A 23,957-nucleotide genomic window follows, 5' to 3' on the forward strand; every position below is an offset into this window, starting at 1 on the left:
ACCTGGGTGGCGGGGTTCTCACAGCCAGTGCCTGTGTGTCTTAAACCATTTGAAAGTGACATCAGCGTTAGTGCTCGCATATTCCTCACCATTTCTGAATGTCCTTTGCTGGTTAAAGTTTTGGGGGGTGGGGCAGGGGAACAGATCTCACTGTGAATAAACTGAAGTGTTATCTGACATTTTTAATTAACGCTGGCGCTTCTGGGCCTCCTGCTGAGGACTGCCAGCTCCTTTACAAAGTGGCATTTATGACACTGAGGTCACAGAGAGCTGAACCCAGTCCCTGGCCTGAGTACTGGTTTCATGGTAGTAGAACTTCAGCCGTGCGCTGTTCATTATTCTTGAAATGTCCAACTTGTATTAGACAGGATGTTGTCACTTTAAAGCGAATTAAAGCAGTTTGCCATCGATGTCATTGAGTCCCCTCACTGCAAGTAGCAGTCCTGCCACCAGCAGTGGGCAAGTCTGTGCCAACCGTAATTACTGCACCTACAAGTCCATTTGTTCGCAGGGAGGACTGTTGCTCCCCGTGAGGACTTAGTTGTGGGGAAAAAAGACATAGAGGGTTATGTTACTTACACACCCCAGGCGGGAGGTTCGATTTTGAACAGGAGTGCAGCTTGTCATGCCTTACCCGCCACACAGGCAGGGGCCTCCTTTGCCACCACCCGAACACTCTGGGGGCACCTTCCAGTTTGTGAACAGTCACAACTCTCACGTGGCTTGTATTCTAAAACATGGATTCCAACCTGGCTGTTTGAAAGTGGAAACCCATTTTCCTTCGGAAATAAGGCGATAACAGTTAGGTTCCAGAATAACTTACTGGAGTTTATTAGTTGAAATAATAATAATAGCAATGAATTAAAGCTTATTATGTGCCAGGCAGTGTGTTGCGAGCATGAGCATTACCTTACTGTTTACGGCAGACTTAGGAACCGATGGAAAAGTCGCATCTTAGACTGAGCAAGTTGCTCCAGCTCCCATAGCAAGTGAAGAGTGGAGCCTGGGTTTGGACAGGTGTGTTTTAGATGCCAGATCCTGTGTTCACCATCCTAGCAAATGGCTAACGGAAAAGCAATGACTGTTCGAGCACCTAGCTAACGATGGCCATGCTGCTTTATTGGAAAAGCCGATCTTGGCTCCAGTGCAGATGTTAGGAGCATCTGTCTCCCAGCAGAGTTTGGCTCCTCTTCCCCACACAGCCACACTGGCTGACATGGTGGCAGTGAGAACTGAGAGGGGGCCCAGGGGCTCCGTGCGGAAAGGTCTGAGGGGCCTGTGGACTTTGGCAGATTGTGTTAGGCACTGGGACTACTGCACTACATGGGACATACACTGGCTTTGCTCTCTTGGGCCTCAGGGTCTAATGGGAAAATGACTCTGCAAGTGTAGTCGTGCCACACGCTATTGGGTGCTGTGAGAGCATGTCACCTGGAGTCACCTGTGGGAGTCAGAGTCAGCATCTCTGAAGGCTGAAATCCCCTTTCAAAAAAGAGGAGTCATTCACTTGAACAAGTGGTTGCTGACATATCCTATAAGACGTCTACTAAAAATTACTGGATTTGGCTCAGTGGCTAGAGCATCGGCCTGCGGACTGAAGAGTCCCAGGCTCAATTCCAGTCAAGGCCGTGTACCTTGGTTGCAGGCTCAACCTGGGAGGCAACCAATCGATATCTCTCTCACACATTGATGTTTCTCTCTCTGTCTCTCCCCTCTCCCTTCCACCCTCTCTAAAAATCAGTGGAAAAATATCCTCAAGTGAGGATTAACAACAACAACAACAACAAAAATGCTGGATTTGGCGCCTGGCCAGTGTGGTTCAGTGGTTGAGCATCAACCCAGGAATCAAGAGGTCACAGTTCGATTCCCAATCAGGGCACATGCCCAGGTTGTGGGCTGGATCCCCAGTGGGGGACATGCAGGAGGCAGCTGATCAATGAGTCTCTCATCATTGCTGTTTCCATTTCTCTCTCTCTCCCTCTCTCCCTCTCTCTCTCTCCCTTCTTCTCTGAAATTAATAAAAATATATTTTTTAACAAGAAGTTAATTAAATAAAATGGGTTAAAATCTAAAATGCATTACTTTTCATTAGTCACATTTCCGATGATCAGTAACATTATGTGGCTGTGACCATTGTGTTAGACTGAAAAGGTGTGGAGCATTTTCAGTGTGGATGTTAGGAGCATCTGTCTCCCAGCAGAGTTTGGCTCCTCTTCCCCACACCACACCCTTCTCCCACACAGCCACACCGGCTGACACGGTGGCAGTGAGAACTGAGAGGGTGCCCAGGGTGCAGGACGGTCTGTCAGCCAGCCCTGTTCTGGAGAATGTTGCAGTGCCAGTGAATGTGACCTAGTGGAGAAGGAGGTGAAGACACAAGGAGGGGGAAATCCCACTGACAGTGGGCTAGCGGGGAGGTAAGAACTGGACCCATGTGTAGGGATGGCTCTCTTTTTATGAGAGGCACTGTTCCTCTAAGTAGCAACAGAAAAGGTGCAGGTTCAGATCTTATGATGGGAAGAACAGGGAGCAAGCTCTTGATGTCTGTTTTGCTCAGTGAAAAATAGAAATATGGCCAAGAGTGAAAAGGGTGAGAATTTTGAGGAGTTGGAGATAGCATGAAACATTCGTTGCAAAGAGGGCCAGAGTGAATTTGCCACAGAAATGTAAATACATGGTTGGCAGAATTTAGTGTCTGCTTATGAATTTATAACAATTCGAGTATTCCTGGTTATATGACTTTTCTCCAGAACCATTCTACTGAGAGCTGTAGTAAGGGACATTGGAAAGGCAGGCAGGCTCTTAGATTGGTGCTGTGTGCAGTGGCTTACATGAACACTGCTGAAATGGAGCCCTTTGGAAGGCGTGAACTAATGGAGCTCAGCAGGGTGAATCCAGCCCAGGACGCATGTCGAGAGATGCGTGGTTTTTCCTTTATGTGGGATTCACTGAGATTCCACCCCTGAAATACGCTCATGGATAAGGCCCATCATTTGGAGAATATGTGTATGTAGTAGTTTGTTTTCTATATTTCATGGCTGGTCTTGTTAACTTAAGTCTTAGCAGCAGCCTATAGTGTTAAGCCCATTTGCTAAATCTTGCCGCCTCTGAAAAATGCTCAAATCCATAAGTAACCCCAAAAGGGGTTGCGATTATATGATGTATTGGAATTTAATAACTTCTGATGGTATCAGTACTGAATATTTTAGTTAATCAGAAACAAACAAACAAACAAAAAAGGAACATGCTAGCATTTTTTAATGAAGGAATAATGGGTGTTCCAGAAATGCACATACAGTTTAATGTTATCATACACTCCACCTAAACTTCCACTGTTATTAGATATATAATGCTTTGGAGGTACATCCTTTATTTATAGGGTATTAAATAGGGAAACATTAGCTAATTGAATTCATAGTGTACTTGTCTTCCAAAAATTGGCAAATAGTGTTAGTGTGTGATTAGTTGTGCTTAAAAGCTAGAGATGAAGCAGATTATAAGTTAGCAACTCACCTTCTGAGTTATGCTTTCCCCTACCAGTCACCTTAAAAATATCTATTTCCCAAATGCAAAGAGACTTTCTTCTCATTTCCAGGGACTTTCAGGGAATTAAGAGATTAATATTTATAATACTCTCTGAGTTTCAAAGATGCAAAGTGACGTTATTTGAACACTTTTTAAAAACGCCTCTTTTTGTTCAAGCCCTTTGAAATGAATTTAGTTCCTATGGAAACTTACTACTGTTGTAGATAGTGCCCTTGCGCACAAGTGAAAAATAAAAATCAGAGAATGGTTCTATAATTTGATAACATGGCTTGGGAAGTGGACATTAGGAATATGTGTAGTTGTGCCCTTCGGCTATTCTACTGGTTCCTGTTAGATTATGTTTGGAAACAACCTTGCAACTGTCACTGCCTGTCCTCCACTTGGAGGCCAGACTAGGTCAAAGTGGTTTAGCCGAAGTTTCCATGAGCTCTTTTACTCCCAGCACCGCAAACAGACGCTTGTGAGGAGGCAAGGGATAGAAGTGTTTGGGAAGTCACATTGGTTATGGGAGGTGGAGAATCCCGATTAACTCCTAGGAGAGGTTGGCACTCATAGGGCATGTGTTTAGTGCAGTGGTCGGCAAACTGCGGCCCCTTGAGTGGCTCTTCCACAAAACACCACGTGCGGGCGTGCACGTACAGTGCGATTGAAACTTCGTGGCCACACTCAAGGGGCCAAAGAGCCGCATGTGGCTCGCGAGCCGCAGTTTGCTGACCACTGGTTTAGTGGGATCATGTTGATGAGTTTGCAAAGGAGGCAGCCGAGGTGAGGGCAGGAGAATCTTTGGAGGTAATAATAATAGTCTATGATGAATTGACAGCTTAGCCTAGGGCAGTGGTCGGCAAACTGCGGCCCCTTGAGTGTGGCTCTTCCACAAAATACCACATGCGGGCGCGCACGTACAGTGCGATTGAAACTTCGTGGCCACACTCAAGGGACCAAAGAGCCGCATGTGGCTTGCAAGCCGCAGTTTGCCAACCACTGGCCTAGGGTAATGATGGGGAAACTGAGGAATGTTGGAAGTAGGATTTTTCAAAGGAAGAGCTACATTCTCAATAACTTTTTGTATATAGAGTATTAAGTAAGAGCAAAGGAGCCAAAATTTAATGCATGATGATGAACTACCAATATTGCCAGTGGTGGGGGAGGAGGGTGGATCTTGTTTGGATAAAAAAAATGGAAATCAAGTAAGTTGAATGTATTCAGTTGATGTTTAGTCTAGAGATCTTAGAGTTTTGAAGGATATAAGAAGACGGTCAGATCTAGGCCTGGCGTCAGGTAGGTAGGGTAACTATCTGTGCATATATATATATATATATATATATATATATATATATATATAATATTGATTTTTTACAGAGAGAAAGGGAGAAGGATAGAGAGTTAGAAACATCGATGAGAGAGAAACATCGATCAGCTGCCTCCTGCACACTCCCCACTGGGGATGTGCCCGCAGCCAAGGTACATGCCCTTGACCGGAATCGAACCTGGGACCCTTGAGTCCGCAGGCCGATGCTCTATCCACTGAGCCAAACCGGTTAGGGCTATCTGTGCATTTTATGAAGAGCTGAAGTCCAAAGAAATCTGAGATCACACAGCTACTTTCTGATGGAAGCAACTGGAAAACCCATCCAGTCACACCCAAAGCAACAGGAGAACCCCCCAAAGAGGGAAGGATAACTTCACCAAGAACCATAGAAGAGCATTAGGGCAAAGACCTGGGCTTTGGGGATTACTCACAATTAAGAGAGGAAGGGAGGTCGAGAGAGAGCAGTAAAGAGAGAAGAATTTCATGGATAGTTTCCAGGCTTTTCAAACCTCATGTTACATTTCACTCCCAATGGTTTGCCCTGTGACTTATGTGGGTATATTTTCTCACGAGGTTGGTGAGATAGTAAATTGGAAGGGCTTGTGCTGAAGGTGGACATGTTTGAAGGTATGTTGAATTATTTCAGTTATTTCCCAGTCTACATTTTTGTCTTTTTGTAGAGTTTACATGTGGAGTTTCATGTCTGGTGTCTCAGTGTTAAGTTTTCAATCGGTCTTCTATTTGTGCCACAGAACCCATAGAAATGGATGTTAGTGGTTAGCATCTTGACAGAAAGCAGACTTCCTAATAGAAATTTCTCAGGGCCTACAAAACACACACACACATTGCATTGTAATCTTAAAAATGAATTATTTCTTGATAAGTAACATATATCCATGATAGAAAATTTGAATATCACATGCAAAGTAAACCTCTTTAAGTCTGTGACCTCTTACCCAAGTCTCTTCCTTGGAAGCAACTGCTGTTACCAATTGTTGTGTATTGCTTTAACTGTATTTTATGCACATTATCAGCATATATATGCTAAATGATTTTAAACTGGACTTTGAGCATATGCAGAGTAAGTAATTATAGTTGACCAATATCCATAAACTCCTATTTTTCAAATGCATTTTCTATCAAGCTTTCTCCATTTTCATTAACCATTAACCAGCCAATAATTTTACCACATGTCTGTTTTGGAAAGCAAGAAGGGGGCTCACACTGCACGTTCCAGACACCGGTGTGAATGTGTGAGGACAAGACCTACAGCCAATGCACAGATATGCCCCTGCCTTAAGTACATTTACTTTATATTTGACCATGTGCCGTAACAGGAAGTACAACTTGGGGGTATAGGAGGGTCTCTGGCCTGTTCCTTGCCACCCTTGAGCATCTCCTGTGAAGGGGTCCCCTGCACCTTCTGAGACACCCCTGTGCACCCCATTTCCATGCCTGTGTCTGTTCTCTGTCACCAATGCCTGACACCTTTGAGAGGAGAATCCTTTTTTCCATTCCCTGCTCCCTTTCTTACGGAGAAGAATTCCCATACTCTCAGATGCCTCGTCTGGCTCCTGAGGTTTTCCACCAATCAGTTTCCTTCCACTCCTCCTGCACTCCCAACTTCACGTTTCAGATTCTGTACGTGGACTTTCGGCTTTAACCAATAGATCCATTCTTTCTCCTCAGTCACGTCACGTCTGCGTGTATTGGACCCCCCCCCCACCCGCTTTCTGCTCCTTTTGCCTTTCTTTAAAAATCTGTTGAAAACTCCTTTTTTCATACAACCTTCCCTATGTACTCAACTTCTGAGCACACACTTTTTAAAAAATATATATTATTGATTTTTTACAGAGAGGAAGGGAGAGGGATAGAGAGTTAGAAACATGGATGAGAGAGAAACATCAATCAGCTGCCTCCTACACGCCCCCCACTGGGGATGTGCCCGCAACCAAGGTACATGCCCTTGACCGGAATCGAACCCGGGACCCTTGAATCCACAGGCCGACGCTCCATCCACTGAGCCAAACCGGTTAGGGCTAAGTGGCTTAACACCAAAGGCATTTATGGCCTGTCTCACGGTTCTGTAGGCCTCATGTCCAGGTAGTCGCAACCAGGTGCTGTGCTTTTAGGGTCTCACAACGCTGGCATCAAGGGGGCAGCCAGCGTGGGTTCTTGTCTGGAGGCCTGGGGAGAGTTTGCTTCCAGGTTCATGCAGATTGTTGGCAGAGTTTAGTTCCTTCTCCTGCAGGCGTAGGACTGACGTCCCTAAGTCTTTGTCGGGGGTCAGCCAGGGTCATTCCCAGCTTCTAGGGACCACCCACTTCATTGTGAGCACAGCCTTCCTTACTGCTGCACTGATGGGGATTCCTTTGTCTACTTGTAGAACATGTCCTTGTCAAATGTGGTTTGGCTTTCTGATCTCTATGTAAATTTCCATAGGAATCTTTAGTCTATCAGTGATGGCACTGCCTCTAACTCCAACCTTTTCTTCTCTTGTCCTCCACTGCCTTCCTTTCACTTTTCTGTCTGGAGTGCCTTTCCATCTCACCCTAACTGCTGAGGTTCTCCCCAGTCTTCAAGACCCGACTGCGATTTTTGCATCTCATCTGAGACCTTTTCCAATCATCTCCATCCAGATTCATTCCCCCGTTTCATATTTTTCTCACTGCCTGGTACATGCCATTGAAGCAGCTCTTGTGGATGGCGGTCTCTCCCTCTGCCCTACACACACACACACACGTACATGCACACACACACAACCACATATGCACATGCATGCATATGTACGCACACACATGCATTCACACACATGCACAGCCTGGCATATAATAGGCACTCAGTAAAGGATATTGAACTGACATAACCCACGGCCTCCCTTTCTTTCCTGCCCATTTTCTTATTTACTACTTTCCTGTCATCTCACTTCTGCCTTGTACACGATGCTGATTGATTTCAGAGAGGAAGGGAGAAGAAGGAGAGGGATAGAAATATCAATGGTGAGAGAGAATCATTGATCAGCTGCCTCCTGCACACCCCCTAATGGGGAATGAGCCCACACACATGCCCGGGAATCAAACCATGACCTCCTGGTTCATAGGTTGATGCTCAACCACTGAGCCACACCAGCCGGACTATCTTACTTTTTAGAAATATAAACCTTGTAGCACATAGCCCAGATATACCAAGAATACCATGGTATGGTGGAAAATAGAAATCAGCCAACTTATTGATTTTTTTTTCTGCCTCATACCAGATGCCTGACTTCAGACATATCTTCTCAACTGAATTAATATTTCTTGTCAAAGACATTATTACTTGGAAAGATTTTCTGGAAAAATTTTTTACTAACATTTAAGTTGTGTTTAGCCTAAGTCACCAGATTTTAAGAAATTATTTATAAAACAAGAGTCGGGCCCTTGTTCTCTGGAGATACAGCAGAAGATGGCCTTATTCTTTTACATCTAGACCTAGGCAGGGTGAGCCCACTTAGCAGGATCCCACCCAGAGCATGGGGAGGTGGGCAAGGTGCTACAGGGATCTCTGTGAGGAATAGAGTAAGGGTCTCCTGCTCAGGAAAAGGAGCCAGGCACTGGGGATCCCCATTGCAGAGTGACAGTGCCAGCCAACCCCACCAGCCTCCATGTGGTCACCTGCTACCACATTCCCACTCCTCTCATAAGTTTGCCCTAACTGCCCCATTATTTCCAAGTAGCCAATATTACTGAATAAGGAAGAAACATGTGTTGCAAAATTGGAAAGTTTTTACTCACTGTGTATTCTAGTGTGTTCTTGCTCAGATACTGGTGTACTTGAGGCCTCTTGGTCTAAGAGCAGTGTACCTTTGTGTGTACAGCCCTGCATTGTTTGTCTCATTTGGGTGGGTAACCAGAAGTTTTGTCTGTGGGATCTTCCTGGCTGAATGACTTTTACTCTCGGGATCCTAAAAACTGGAGGAAGACTGGCAGTGCTTTCCCTGCTTGGAGGTCACTGCCTCCTTTGCATCCACATTAGTGAGCTGTGGTTCTGACATCTTTTCCCCGAGTCCACAGTGGCTTAATATTACAAATATTTTTATAAATAGTCCCCTCTGAGGCCTTGAGTTTATAGAATAGAATTCTGTAGACTCTGTCTGAAGCTGAGTTTCTCTTTTTACCACACTCAAGTTGAATCTCCTGGTTGAGTGGTATGACACTCATGGTGAGTAACCATCTCCTATCAGCTTGATGGGTTCATTGAACTAAGTGCTGGACCAGGTGTAGCCAAAGCCAGTGTTCCCTCCTCATAACAATAGAGGGCCCTCCGGTGTTTTTGTGTTGAGATGATACACAGCCTCACAGCTAGCATTCATCGTTTTAGAAAATAAATGTTTAAAAAAGCCTTCTGGTTTTATGTTTTTATTTTTTAAGATTTTATAGCAAAGTGTCTATAGAGACAAATTGAAACAAAGAAAACTTTTGGAGATAGTTGACCTCTGAAGTGTAATTGTAGAAATTTGATTACAGCTCAAATAGCTACATCATTAATAAAGATGGTTAGCAGTTGTTAAGAATGTCAGAGAAGCTTGAAATTAAGTCGTTTTTCAGATCTTGCATTGTTAGAGACTTTACATTTTATTCTGAGAACTAATATTAGAATATTGTAATTTAAGGTAAAATTTAAAATTAAAAAATGTTAATAGAATACATTTGAGAAATACTTCCCTTATAATGCATTTTATAATAGCTTTATTGCAATGATAAGAGAAATGAGGAAGTTATTACATATTTTTAAATATTGGAAATGTGCTCAGTAGCTTTAGTTTGTATTGTAAAAGAAAAGCAGAAATCCTGACCACTGGGCTTAACATTGAATGAAACCTTTAGTAGAGAATAAAATTAGAGGTCTTGCACTGTGCCACAGACATTAGAGCTCAAGATTTAACTCAGCATGGCAGTGTTGTGTGCCTGCTTTTATTGTGGTAGATGCCGTTTTATGAGACCACCAGATCCCATGAAAGATGCATTGTCTGTCGCAACCTGTTGAAAATCAGAATTACCCTTTTAGTGCCAGCTGTTCTCATATCCATCCATCCATCCATCCATCCATCCATCCCTTCCTTTCTCTCTGTCCCCTCTCTCCCCTTCCCCAGCTCAGGGTACTTACTGGTCCAAATATAGGGGAAGGATCCTTTTTTATGCACTTATAATGAATGACTTTTGTGTGCCCAAGAGCTTTAGGAATTATGGCTGCTAACTGTCATTAATTAGAGGACTTCTCTGGTCTTCTGTGTGGGGAATGGTATGAGGAGAGCTGTTTCCATATTTTTTCTTTCTCTGAAGTTACCTTGTTATAGCCATTTATACTGGTCGAACTAAAAAGATGGGTAGGTAGTTTCCTTGGAAATATAGAGCTCAGACCCACATTGAAGAAGTTTCAAAGACATACAAGTAGGAGAGGCAGCCGGGAAACCAACAGCTCTAAACAGGTACTGGAGTATAAAACAAGAGTCGGGGCTCAAGGCGGGGGGCTCTGAACACTGCTGCTCTCCGCTTCATTTTACAAGTGTTTTCATTTCTCTTTGACCAATTAATTCATCTTACCGGAAGCTATTGCACAAAAATCATCAGAAACAATAGTAATAATTTATCGCCATGTTATTTAAGCACTGAAAAATTAGAAAGAGCCTAGATGTGTATCTTTATTCTTTTTCCAAAGTTTCTACAGTGGGCCTGTCAGCATCATGAAAAAAATACTTGGCTATATTTTCTTAGCTGCCTTTTAAGTGAATATTAGCATTAGCATTATTTTATTACATTAATACTATAACAAAATAGTATTGTAATCACATGTGAAAGGATCTATCCAAAGTCTCAATAATTTCAAGTAACCACTAAACTGGACTTTTTCATGTTTTTGTTTGTTTGTTTGTTTTAATTTATCTTTGTTGTTGAAAGTATTACAGATGTCCCCTTTTTTTCTGCCATTGACCCCTCTCTGCTTCCCCTCCCCCCTCCCCCAAGGCCTTCACCACACTATTGTGTGTGTCAATGGGTTATGCATATATACATATAAGTTCTGTGGTTAATCTCTTCCCCTTCCTCTGAGATCTGTCATTTTGTTCCATTCCATGCTTCTATGTCTCTGGATCTGTTTTGTTCATCAGTTTATTTTGTGCATTAGATTCCACATACGAGTGAGATCATGCGATGCTTGTCTTTCTCTGGCTGGCTTATTGCGCTTAGCATAATACTTTCCAGGTTTCTCCATGCTGTCTCAAAGGTGGATATTTTTCTTCATTGTTTTTGATGAATATATATTTTAAAATGTTGATTATATTTCACCAATTTTTTATTTTTGCTAAATGTGTCTTGGGATAGCTACTCTGTCCCTCACTTCTTTATTATTATTCTGAATTCTCAAATTTATATTTTATCTTTCTCTTAACATTTGTCCTTCACTGTTTCTTTCTAAATCTTATTTCCATGCAAAGTAATTAATTTGTTTAAATGTCTCTTGCAGCAAAGATTTAATTTATCTTCTTAGGTATCTTGAAAGTCTGCCTTTTGTTATTTTTGCCTCATAGAGGCTTTTTCCATCAGCAGGAATGAAAGCCGTCAATAAAAATCAATTGCTGACACAAAGACTGTATGGAAGTTTACCATAATGCGTATTGGAAATGTCTTTGAAATCCTTTTCCTGAATGGAAGGTGCCATGGCTTGTGTTTTATGGCTTTCTAATGTTAGACCGTAATCTCATTTAGCATTTTCCCAAAGTGAAAATGTTGCATTAGGGCAGCATAACAAGCATTGCAGATCAATACGAGGCAGAGCTTTGCCCTATAGATTAATCCAAGAAAAATGTGCCAGAGTCTCCTCCAGGAACTGGGGAACAGTTATGTTGATCCTCCACTCCTTCCCCCCTTTCTGCCATCTATTCGCCAATACAGGTTGAAAAGTATACAAAAAAATTTTCAGATATCTTAACACACACACACACACACACACACACACACACACACGCTCACGCTCACGCTCCAGACCACTGGATAGGAAGTCAAGGGCCCTGGGAGTGAGTAGCATTGATTTGTGGTAAAAGTATGTTTTGACACATTTCAAAAGATAAATAACTCACGGACTTTAACTTGCATGATAAATAGCTCAACGCAGGGTAAATGCTTATATACAACTTAAATGACCTCTTTCTAAGGAGTTCATAGCATTAGATGAGTCCCACTGTGAATGTCTTTTTAAAAGCAAAAAGCCCCTCTTCTGTCTGATGTGCAGAGTGTGGAAGCTCATTCTTCACAGTTTTTTCTTCTAGGTAACAGAGAAGGGCTATATATCTGGTCAAAGTTGTTCTCACCTTCTCTCCCCATTCCCCTTTTAAAGCTAAGATATGTCGGACAGAGGGTGTTCCTCAACACTAGGAGTATAAATGTGTTTATACTCCTGCTTTCCTGGGAACTAATATGGGCATTAGTCGTGTGTGTGCGAGGTTGGGCTGACCTCTTCGAAGTCATATTTCACTCAGCCTTTACCCAGATGTGCGTCTTGCTGAAGTCTGGGCCTCCGCTCTTGGAAGCACAGCTGACTCCTTTTAGATGCTGATGCTCACGGCAGGGGATTAAGGAAATCCATGTCCAGAAAAATCCACAGACATCTGAACTTTGAAATCTTAAAGAGAATTGAAACTCCTGGGATTGGATTTCAGTTCTGTTCTTAGATATTTGGCAGAGCAGTGAGGGAATGAATAAAAAAGTAAAAGCAAAGCTATGTAAAATTTGTGGGATTATTTTTCCCCTGTGTGTCTACTTTCCTTAGAGGGTAGTAAGAAGTAAATTCCCTCGGGGACCAGTAACGTGGTTTGCATTTCAGTTTTCTATTGTAGCAAAATATATATTGGCTTAGTGTGTTGGATAAAAGTAATGAGGAGACAAATCGTCACCCAGGGGTTTCCTTATTGATGAGATATAGTCCTCCTGTGTTCTCTAGGGGTTTTTTAGAATCCATTAAATTTAAAATAATGCTATTTCAAGATTACTATGGCAATGACAAAATTTAAATTTCAAAAAAAGAACTGGTATGAGAGACTGGAAGCCTTTTGTATTAAGTAAAACTAATTTGAAAAAAATATATGAATTCCTAGATTAAAAGTGCTAATAGTATATGTTTTCTGTGTGTTTAGTTCTTATAATCAAAGTTCCTCTACCATCTTAAGACTATTTCATTTTGGTTTGTATAATTCATTTGATTTATTTTGTTATCATTTCTCAAGTCTATATGATAAACTTTTTTGGAAGCACTTAAGTTAGGTACTGCATATTCACTGAAAGCAATCTAACTAAAATTTGAGATTTGTAAGTATAATTAGTAAAATGTGAGCCCAGGAATTAAAATTTTTTTTTCTCTCCACCCATTTGTATTCTCAACTACTAATTGCATGGCTTCTCTGAGAGGTATCCTTTTCAGTAGCTGAGGTCACAAAGAAAATAAGACAGTTCTCCTTGGGATTTGCATCCTAGTAAATGTAGGCTAGTAAGTGCGCATAGTGTACATAGACTATAGTCAGCATTAAGTGCCCGGTGAAAGACTGAAAGACGTTAATACAAGGTCAGCGGGGGTCACCATAGAGAGGGGTAGACTCTACCATGATGGGAGAGGGAGTGAAAGCTGTGTAGAGACGGTTACACTTAAAAGACGCGTAGGTGTTTTCCACATGTATGGATGGGAGTTTGAGTGCAGAGCATTCCCGAAATCAAGAACCGCATGAGCTAAGATGTGAAGGGACACGTGAGAACCAAACCCGGAAATGGTTTGGTCAGGCTGCAGCACGTGGGGAATGAAGGCTAAAGAGCCGGCAGGAACCCAATGAAGACCTACCGGTTGACCTTGCATTTTATTTAGAAAGCTGGAGGGAGAAAGGCTGTCTCAGATTTATGTATTAGAACCTTCTGGAAGGCAGGAGCTGGAGGTGAAAGCTGAGAGACAGAGAGTGCAGTTGGGAGGTCACAGAATCCAGGATAGAAATGTGAGGACAGCGTGTATGGGGAAAGAAACCAGAATGTAGGGGGTCGAACTTTGTGACCCGGTGGGCATTGGGGTGGAAGAGGGAAGGTACGGCTCCCAGGCTTCTGGTCCGGCTGGCTGGGCCCAAGAGTATGTGCGCCATTTGCCTGGTCCGGGCTTCGGTCTGGCGGGAAGGTTTTAGTGTCCAGAGAGGCTTGTGGTGGTGTCAGCTAATGGAACTAATTTCAGAGAAATTGTTTACCTTGTGTATTCTTCAAGGTTGAAGAAAATGATTTCTCTTGAACTTTGTTTTCTACATTTGAAACATTTATCTTATTTAATGTTTTATACATTCTTTGGCCTCAACCTTTACTCTGACTGAAGACCATCTGCCTCAGCGATCCCTGTTTTTGTTTGCAGGCGGTATGAGGTTCACCCGGTCTGTGCGGATCTGCAGGCCAAGATTCTCCAGTGCTACCGCCAGAACACCCAGCAGACCCTCAGCTGCTCTGCGCTGGCCAGCCAGTACATGCGCTGTGTCAATCAGGCCAAACAGGTGGGTGTGCAGCCGCTCCCGGCACCAGTGGAAGCGTGCCCAGTGTCATGGGACAGTGGTAAGGATGTCACGGGCTAATGTGTGTGAAAATGCTTTATAAACCAAACTAGTCGTCATCATCAAGAATTGCCGTGACAAGTCGGTTAGGCTGTAATCAACTTCCATCCAGATGTTTGTAAGAGCCTGTATTCGCCTTGTGCTCAACTCCTTACTTTCAGAAAGAAAAAAAAAAAGATTCTTACTACAATAATACTTTTCCCAGTCGTTCTGAACTTTTGTCCTCTATAGTAATTGTGTCTTCAAGGTCATTGCTCCCTATTTCTGGGCCAATACTCAAAGCCAGCAATGAGGAATGATACAAGTTCAGGGGCCAGCAGCTTTGGGTCTATAAGCAGCAAGTAGTCATGTGGAGAGCCTGGTTTAAAACAAACAGACAAACAAACAAAAAACTAAAACAAAAACTTACCATTCAGTCTTCTACCAGTTGGTAGAGTCTACTCACTTGGCCAGGGAAAGGGAGGCCAGGAGCAGGATTTAGGAAATATTTCCATCACTTTTTATACCAGAGCTGTATTCTTCTCTGGACCCTTCATTATCAGAATAAGGTGATGTTCACAGGACATGTGTTTTCTCTCATTTATGTACTTTAGAAAGCTCATGATGAACTCTGAAGCCAATTATCAATTCTGGCCGGTCACATAATTGCCTATCATTTAACTGATTTAACAGTTGCGTGTAGGCTGTTCTGAGACAGAAATTGTTGGAAACCTTGATTCTTTCTGCTGCTAAACTCCCCGGAGTTGACCTTCTAGCCCAACTAAATCTGGTGCTTGAGCTACACAGCATGCCTTTCTGCAGTCTGATTTGCCGTAGTTATAATAATACCACTTAGCATAAATTTCTAACATCCCTTCTGATGGGAGGATTGGTATTACCTGCATAGCTGGGCAATAACGGCAATGCTAGTGGTCCTCCTTAGCCACGGTTTCGCTTGCCACAGTTTCAGTCACCCGCGGTCAGCCGCGGTCTGAAAATACTACATGCAAAATTCCAGAAGTGAACGACAATTCTTAAGTTTTAAATTGCACTGTTCTGAGTAGTGTGATGAAACTTTGGGCCATCCCACTCCATTCTTCCTGAGATGGGAATCTTCCCTTTGTCCAGTGCGTTCACACTGTACATACAGTACAATAAGATGTTTTGAGAGAGAGATATAGGGAGACCACATTCACATACCTTTTATTACAGTAAATTGCTATAATTGTTTAATTTTATTAGTTGTTGTTACTCACTGTGTCTAATTTATAAATTAAATGTTCTCATAGGTATGTATGTGTGTATAGGAAGAAACTATAGTATATCTGTGGTCTGTGCATCCACTGGAAGTACTGGAACATATTGCAGATAAGGGAGGACTATTGTTACTAAGATGTATTAAAAGCCTATGTTGTCTTTGAAAGCCTGATGGCTTGAGGCTTTTTTCTATTTCTTGCTCGTAGTGACACTTGTATAGCTCTTAATAGTACGCCCGGGATTTTTTTCTTTAAAGGTCTTCAGTAGAAATAATGTTGATGATGTTGTTATACATTGTATTTGCAAAAGCAGCTTCTGATAGGCTCTTAACAAGCCCGGCATTCAATATTAATACCAACGGAGCATTTGGGACCTGCAAGTTGGCGCATGGGCTTTTCTGACCTGATATCAGTGCTGTATGGAGGTGGAGGTGGCAGCCAGGCTAGGAATGGCCGTGATAAAGTGGATGTTTTGGGGCTGGTGTCTAACGCAGGTGCCCATCTCCCCAGCGTGACCTGTAGCATCACTAGTGGCAGCTGCAAAGGCGTCTGGGGTATTGACTCCATCCTGCCTGTCTGATGTGTTGAATCATCCTCACATAGCCCCATGAGATCGATGACATACATCTATGGAATAAAACAAAGTTAACTTGTGACACAATCAGATAGGCCATGTGGGACAATTGAGAGTTCAAGTGTGCAGATCCGAGTTTATATCCGAGCTGTGTCTCTTACTAGCTCTCTGACCTTGGGCCTTGATTTTTCTCGTATGTGAATTGGGGCAATGTTATCTCCAGTGTTGTTGTGAGGATTACATTTATATACAGTATTCATAAATCTTATTGTTTCCTTTTCTACTCAGTTGTATATTTCACGCTGAAACCAACTGAATGGATTAGACAAAAGCATCAGATTATTAGTAGCGATTCCGAGACCCTCCTGTCCCCCTACCCAACCTGCAATATGATTTAACACTGTTTTCAGCAAACATCTTTCCAGCACCTATTGTTTTGACCACTCTTACTTTCAGGTATTAGGGAGTATAACACTGGTAATATTAAAAATATGTATGTCCACAAAACATTTTTATCCTAAAATGGGCAACACTGAAATGGGCAAGAACCAAGAAACATTAATACCTTGTATTTCTTTCTATAGTACTTTAGATTTCAAGGTGATTTCACATCCATTCTTTTGTTTTTTGGGTGTTTGTTTGTTTATCCTTACCCGAGGATATGTTTTACTGATTTCAGAGAGAGGAAGAGGGAGGTACGAGAGAAACATCGATCAGTTTCCTCCCGAACGAGCTCCCACCAGGGATCAAGCCCACCACCCAGGCATGTGCCCTGACCGGGAATCAAACCTTTCGGTGCTCGGGATGACGCGCTAACCAACCAAGCCACCCAGCCAAGGCCTCTTGCTTGTTTTTGATGACAACCTGAGATGTAAAGAGAGATGATTTTGTTCTCTTCATTTTACAGTTGAGAGAATTGAAACCCGGGGAAGTCATGATGTTAAATTTAACAACTAAACCAAAATATACCTTGCCATCAAAACAAAAAATTTAAAAATAGTGTTTGACTTTTGAGTTGGGTGCATGAAGGTGCATCCATCATCCACCAATACAGATATAAGGCAATGAGGGAAAATGTGTACAATAATCATGACTTGAAGGGAAACACCGTGAAGATCAAATTAAGTAGTTTGTACTAGAGGCTGAGGGTAACCAATGGGGAGTGGAATTGCAGAGGGGCAAGCAAAGGGGTAGTTCCTCACGGCCCCATTTTAAATCCTCGCCAGAATGGCCACAGGGAGTTATATCGGCACTTCGTGTGTACTCTTCCTCTGATACCACCTTTCCTTTTTCTCCTTGTCGAGTTAGTCTGAGTGCTGTCCCCAGCACTCCCGTTGTAAGAAGAGTCTCTGACAGGACATCTGGTCCTGGTCATCTACTGCAGTTCCTGCCTGGGCCCCGCCCCTTCTTATGTTTCCTTGTTACATCCAAAGAGCAGGCTAGACATGCCAACATAGAAAGCACTGACCATGACAACAGCCCATTAGGTTGCCCTGTCCATTTCCGGTGTAGTGCATGAGTTTTCCCCTTGGAATAATTCCAACAGCCAAGTCCACTCCACTTTTAAATGACTCATAAGATGGGGCTTTCACTGGTGTCCTTGGGGCATTGTTCTGAGACTAATAGACTTTAATGATAGGAAGATTTCCGGATATTCCTCAGCCCTACTTTTCTCCTTTCTTAGTCATCCACGGATTCACATCAGTCTTTTTTCAGCTATTCTTGAACAGTTCCTCATGGTTGACAGGAGACATTTAGACTGTTACTTCCAATATAATAAGTATGTGTCTTCACGGAGGTAAAGAGATATTAAATTGCTATAATTATTATATCAAAGACTTAAAAGCTACTGGCCAGCTAGATGAGATACAACATTTAAAAATGTAGGGGGATGTCAATCGGTAGACTTCTATGTCTTTTATTTCTCATATCTGCTTAGCCCCATAGCTTGTAAAAACTCCCCAAGATTGAACTACCTGCTCTTTACCGTTAAAACCCAATTCCCATTTAATCTTCATTCACCTACCTTACAGGAGACTGGAAGGGAGGGGGAGGTGGGAAGCCAATAGTAATTGCCCACTAGTGACCCAAATGTGCCCAGGTGCTGTTTATAAAAAGGGTGTGTGTGGAAAGGGCTTGCTCTCAGAAGATCTGCATTCCTGTGCTCCGTGGGACACCCCACTCACTGTCCCTCAATTTGCTTGCAGAATCCAGCTCCTGGGGGGCGAGGGAGGTAGTGATTCTAAGCGTTCTGGCTCTGTCTCAGCCCTGCTGATACTGACAGAAACCTACGGAGCCGGCTGGACTCCTGGGAGCAGTCTCTGGTTCACTGGAGGGTAGCCTGTGGGAAGTGCTGTAGCCAACACCAGCCTGGTCATGGCGACCGGGGCTTCAGTTGCTTCCTTGGGAAATTAAGTGTTGAACTAGGCGATGCGCGAGGGCCTTCCTCTGTTACCTAGGACGATTCTCCGTCCACCTGTGAGAGCAGGCGGCAGTGCACACAGGCACACCTGTTGGTGAGCACTTTGATGTGAGGAGCTGTGGCTCGTGGGTACCAGCAGCACCCCTGCTCTGGGGGCCTCCAGCCTGTTCGATTCTGCTGTCAGCCAGAAGCTTTCACTCCGGAAGCACAGCTGCATTTCCCATCGGTCTGCCTGTCGTCTGGCCTCCCACAGCTGCACCCTTTCCTGGGAAGTTGTACACCTGTCAGCCCCGGGGAAGCAAGGTGGCAGAATGAACTTGGGAGGGGGTGAAAACAGTTTCCAAGTCTCTCCTAAGTCAGTGAAGTGAAAAATGGGAATCTCAGCGCTGCCTGGCAGAGTGTAGGCTACCGGCTAATCAAGTGCATTCGGAAATGCAGGCGGAGTACCTGAGCCACCCTAGGCCCCTCTGGACTGCAGTGGCTTTCACCCTCTGTGCCACGGGCGGTGAGGGACTGTGAGGTCAGAGCAGAAGAACCAAAGAAAGTCCAGGACAAGATGCAAGGGCCAGACCCAGGAGATGCCCAGAGGACAGAGGCAGGTGCAGCCCGGAGGCAGGCGATGGAGCCAGGCAGGAGTCGATGAACCATAGCAGAGGTTGAATTCAACAAGGGGGCCGTAGGCAGGCAAGCAGCTGGCTGAAGAAGGAAGCCCCTCCTGGGTGTGTCTACTTCCCGCCGATCCCTCGTCCAGCTGTAGTGGGAACATGGGGTCAAGACCCTGTTAAGTGAGATCCGAACATGAAGTTACTTCATCAAAGGCTAGCGCCTCCCGTCCCTGGTTAGCCTCCAGTTTGGAAGCCTTAGGCTCAGTGCACATGGAGGAGGTTCCTGCAGCAGAATGTGCCAGCTTTCTTAAAGACACTGTAGTTTCTCTCTCTCTAACTTGGATTGTGTTAGACCAGGGCTCGAATACTGCCCCATTATTTGAGTCTGAAGAGGGCTTGAAGACATAGTGGTCGTTATCTCTTTAGAAATCAGAATTCTTGAAAGAAAAGCCTGGTGTGGTGCCAGAGCAGGCCACACTGTATCATCATTTTCAGGCCAACTATAAACGCAAATGATTTGATAGACTATAGGCTGGTGGAACTAGACAGACCTCAGATCGTGTAACCTGATCGCGTCTTTTCACTTGGAAACAGCGCCCGGAGTCCCAGTGCTGTGTAGCTGGGGCGGAGTGCAGACCAGAATAGCTCACTCCTGTCGCCAGACCAGTGCGCTCTGCCCTGCAGTATCGGGTCTCACGTGCTGGTGAGCATCACAGTCATCTGGGGAGTTCAATTAAAACGCCCATGCCTGGCCCCGTCCCTGGAGATTCTGATTCTGATCTTGGATGTTGGAACTTTGAACAGGTTCCCCAGGTGACTGTCCACAGAGCTCTGGAGCTCACTGGCCTGCACTGCCCTGGAGACCACCTTTTCGAGGCCCTGCCCAGTCTTTGTTCTCTCTCTTTCGGGAGATGATGTCGCTGCTGACCTGATCTAAGCAGAGATCTGATCAGATGAATCCTAGGGAGGAGTTCCTGGTTCGGCCTAGGAACGAATCAGAAGATGTCTTGGACAGAAGGCGGGAGCCCCTGAAAAAGTTCTCCTCTCTCCTCCTCTGACCATTGAAACTGGTGCCCTGGCTGAGGAGCCACGCCCAGTTTTATGGGCAGGAGGGAGGAAAGAGGCTCCCAGCCATGCTAACCCAGCGCCCTGGCCAGCCCACATGGTGACTGGACCTCACTTGGCTCTGTGCTTTAGTCACCCTGCTCGTCCTCTGAGCCCAGGACCCCTGTCCTGTGCACTTGCTTCAGATGCCACAGACGCCCACCGTCAGGGAGCAGAGATAAAGCCGGAGGGTGACTTTCGGGAAGACCTGCAGGAGCAGGGTTTTATTGTGTTTGAGGGCTTCTTTATCAGCACCACCCGCTGGCATCCACCAGTCATCCTGCCGGGCTGCCGTGCTCAGGGTGACACAGGGATAGGCCACATAGATTTCACGTCCTTCAAGGTCACTGCCCTTTGAATTTGGAGCCACATCAAAGCAAACTAAATTCCAAACTAAATTGTTAGCCCAGCCCCTTCCGTCATAGGAATCCTTTTCTAAACCACTTTCTGAGAGTAATAGTTGCTTTATGACCTTTCCTTTTTGAAAATCGGGGTTTAATAGAAGAAATGCTACCATGGTAATAGACTTCGATCTCTCTTAATAGGCATTTCTTTTGTAGTGCTTACCCTTCAGGTCAGGCCTGCAGTTAATGTGCCTGTTGTGGCAGCCAACTGCATAAACAGTTCATTGCTTGTCACTGAATTTGAATATTACGCAGAGCATTATCATAGAAGATGTGGAACAAGATCCAGGCATAAAAAAGTTAACTTGTGTTTCCTCCAAAGCAGGAAGAAAGAACAGCCCTTGCTGGGGGGGAATCAGCCCGATATTGAAAACAAAATGAGTTAGCTAATCAGATCCTCAGGTGGTCAGGAGTAGTACTTGGCGCACCGGCAAAGCTCGCTTTGTGCTTCTCCTAAATTGAATTTATCGATCACTTTTGCTTCAATCTCACAATCGTCTCATTCTCTCTTTACCACTCGCTCCATTCTCATCCACCCCCACTGTCCCGTCCCTCCTCAGTAAAACTCGGGTGCACCCAGGACATGTTCCCCTTTTGGGTTCCCCATGACCCTTTCCCTGGAAGCCTTCCTGCTTCCCTTCCCGGCTTTATTAGGGCTTTTGAAGTCTTGGCGAGACACTGGGGAAGCTCAGCCAGAGACTGAATGGTATCCTTTATAGAAAAAGAAAACTATTTTTATTCTCTTTGTGACGATTGTTGAGCAATCCAGGGTGGCCACAGTGCCTCCTAACTATATAGCTTCAGCCAATAGCCAACATGCCGCTGTAATTCGGGAACCAGTTGACAAGATTACTGTGTGACAGAACTATTTGAGGGACACAGTTAAGATCGTTTTAGTAAGTGGAATTGGCACACAGTCTCTGGTCTCCCGGCCCTGCTCTGTCTGACCGTGGGAGCTGCCGTGTCCCTTCCTGGGCAGCAGGAAGCAGAAGGAAAAGAGCAGCATTGATGCGAACCCGGGCCTCCTTTGGAAATTTCTCCAGTTGTCTGTAAAGGGGTTTATGCAGGTCCCAAACGAGAATGATGAACAAATGCAAGGAATTTCTTTCTGTACATTAAGTCTTAACCATTCCTTAAATGAAGGAAGCGATTTTTTATAATTTGCAGATATTCTCCCCATTCTTTGGGAATTTCCTATGTTACTTTATGCGGTGGTAAATTTATGTGGTGTTGAAACTCAGCCCAACAGCAGCTGCTTACAGGACCCATACAGCGACTACAGGAGGACCTATAAAGGCGGCCACCGCGTGACAGACCCTGCCAGGCTGGGGATCCCCTCACCCAGAGGCCCCGGGTCTGGGTGTTCGCAGGTTTCACTGCAGAGGGTGATACAGTAACCACTCAGGGTGTTTTACCTATTCATCTTTTTTAGAAATTCTACTTGATCTTGCATTTGTTCATGTCTGTGATGGAAGGGAGGCGTTTGGTACCACCTCTGCCCCCCTTGGTGGCAACTGAAGGCAGTTTGATAATATAACGTGTGTGTAGACCAGCCCTGGAAGACACAGGTTTGCCCCTCGTGTCTTCAAAGAATCACCCATGAACCAACCGGACTGTAAAGCATGTGTCATGGCATTTTGTGAATGTGGGTACTTTCTGTGTCTCCTGTTTGTTCTTCTGGTGCCTTATGTCAGACTGGCCCATTGACCTCCACACCAGCTGGGCTCACCTTCCCTTTAAAGGAGAGTCTGACATTCTTACCACCACCTGAGGTGGCCGGAAAATTGCCCTCTGTGTTTGGTTAGGGCTTCAGGGAGAAGAACAGTAGAAAGACCCCCAGATTCTAGAATAACACTAACTGTTGCTTTAATTATAGTGGGGTCACTGCTGATTATTTTGCAACAGTTGAAAGGGGGTGCATTTGTTAAATAAAAAAAAAACTTTCCTGGCCAAGGTTTTATTAAAGGAAAGGGTTATTGAGCCAGATGCTAGCCAGAAGAGGACCGGATCCTGGGTCCACGGTCTACAGCAGCAGGCTGGATGGAGAAGACAGCAAATCTGCCATCCTGGAGTCTGTGGGCTCTTTTATTATTGCGTGGTGTCTTGCGGAAGAAAGGTGTGATTGTTTTGAGACAATTTACATTGACTACGGATAAGGCAGACGGGAAGAGATGAAGTGGAACAGTGCAGAGTCCGTAAGAGGAGATACTTACTACTTTTGGTTGGTTGTGGGCCACGGTCCAGAAGTTCACGCACATGCGGGATGGGGTGACTGGTGGGCGCAACAGAAGTCAGTTCACAGCTCCACCCTGCACAGGAATGTGAGCAGTCCACTGTTAGCTGCCCACAGCTGTGAGCTGGTGAACACACTGTGTTTCTCTCCCAGCCACTGTGATTTAATTTGGGACAAATCAGAATTTTTCTCTTGTTGATTATCATATGGTTGTCGCTATAACCGTAAGATCTAAACTGTAGAGTGAGGCCCAGCCATGTTATCTTGACTGGGCAGACAACAGCGTCAAGTTCGCATTGGCAAGTTGAAGAAAGCAGAGAGTGTATAACCCCAAAATGTGAAATGGCTTCACTCATAGAGTAATTGTTTCCGTTAATAACTCAATACCCGTAGATGGGCTCAGTATAGATCGGCTTTATACTGACTTCCGTTTTGTATTAATAAATAATGTTGTGGCAAGGGTGTCCATGTATCTAGAATTTATAGTTTCCAGTTCATGTAGTTGGAGAAAGTTGCACACAGATCAAGCCACAAGGGGTGGGGTGGGGGCTGGGGAGGGGGAGGATGAGGATAAATGCGATGCTGTGATGTGTGGCATTGCCTGGTCTGATTCCTCATGCTAGGTGCTCAGTTTTTAATTTTCCCAACAAGCACAGAGCTTCTCTGAATGGTGGGCTCGAGAGGAGCCTCGCAGTCAGGTGTGGTTCCACAGCACTGACCTCTGCTGAGCAGCATTTGGCCCGGTTTGCTTAGTCCTTCCTGTTTTCTCTCGATGCAGCTGGCTTTCTGATTTACTTCCTTCTTGACCAGGCGTCCTCAAACTATGGCCCGCCGAAAACATTTATCCGGCCCGCGGGTGTTTTTGCCGCCGCTGCCTGTCCTGCTTAGCAGCCAACTCGTCCCGGGCCCACAGTGCGCATGTGT

The 23,957-nt window shown here is 44.5% G+C and overlaps 1 protein-coding gene across 1 annotated transcript in view; it reads left to right on the forward strand.

The window, feature by feature from the left end:
* Positions 1–23,957, forward strand: part of CHCHD3 (coiled-coil-helix-coiled-coil-helix domain containing 3) — a 265,354-nt gene that overhangs the window by 236,166 nt on the left and 5,231 nt on the right. Inside the window, exon 7 of the mRNA XM_006088332.3 lies at positions 14,264–14,399. Within this exon, the coding sequence (XP_006088394.1) occupies positions 14,264–14,399 (136 nt within the window). The remainder of the gene's footprint in view (positions 1–14,263; positions 14,400–23,957) is intronic.

This window comes from Myotis lucifugus, unplaced genomic scaffold (genome assembly GCF_000147115.1).
Source record: "Myotis lucifugus unplaced genomic scaffold, Myoluc2.0 scaffold_46, whole genome shotgun sequence".
Taxonomy (NCBI): domain Eukaryota; kingdom Metazoa; phylum Chordata; class Mammalia; order Chiroptera; family Vespertilionidae; genus Myotis; species Myotis lucifugus.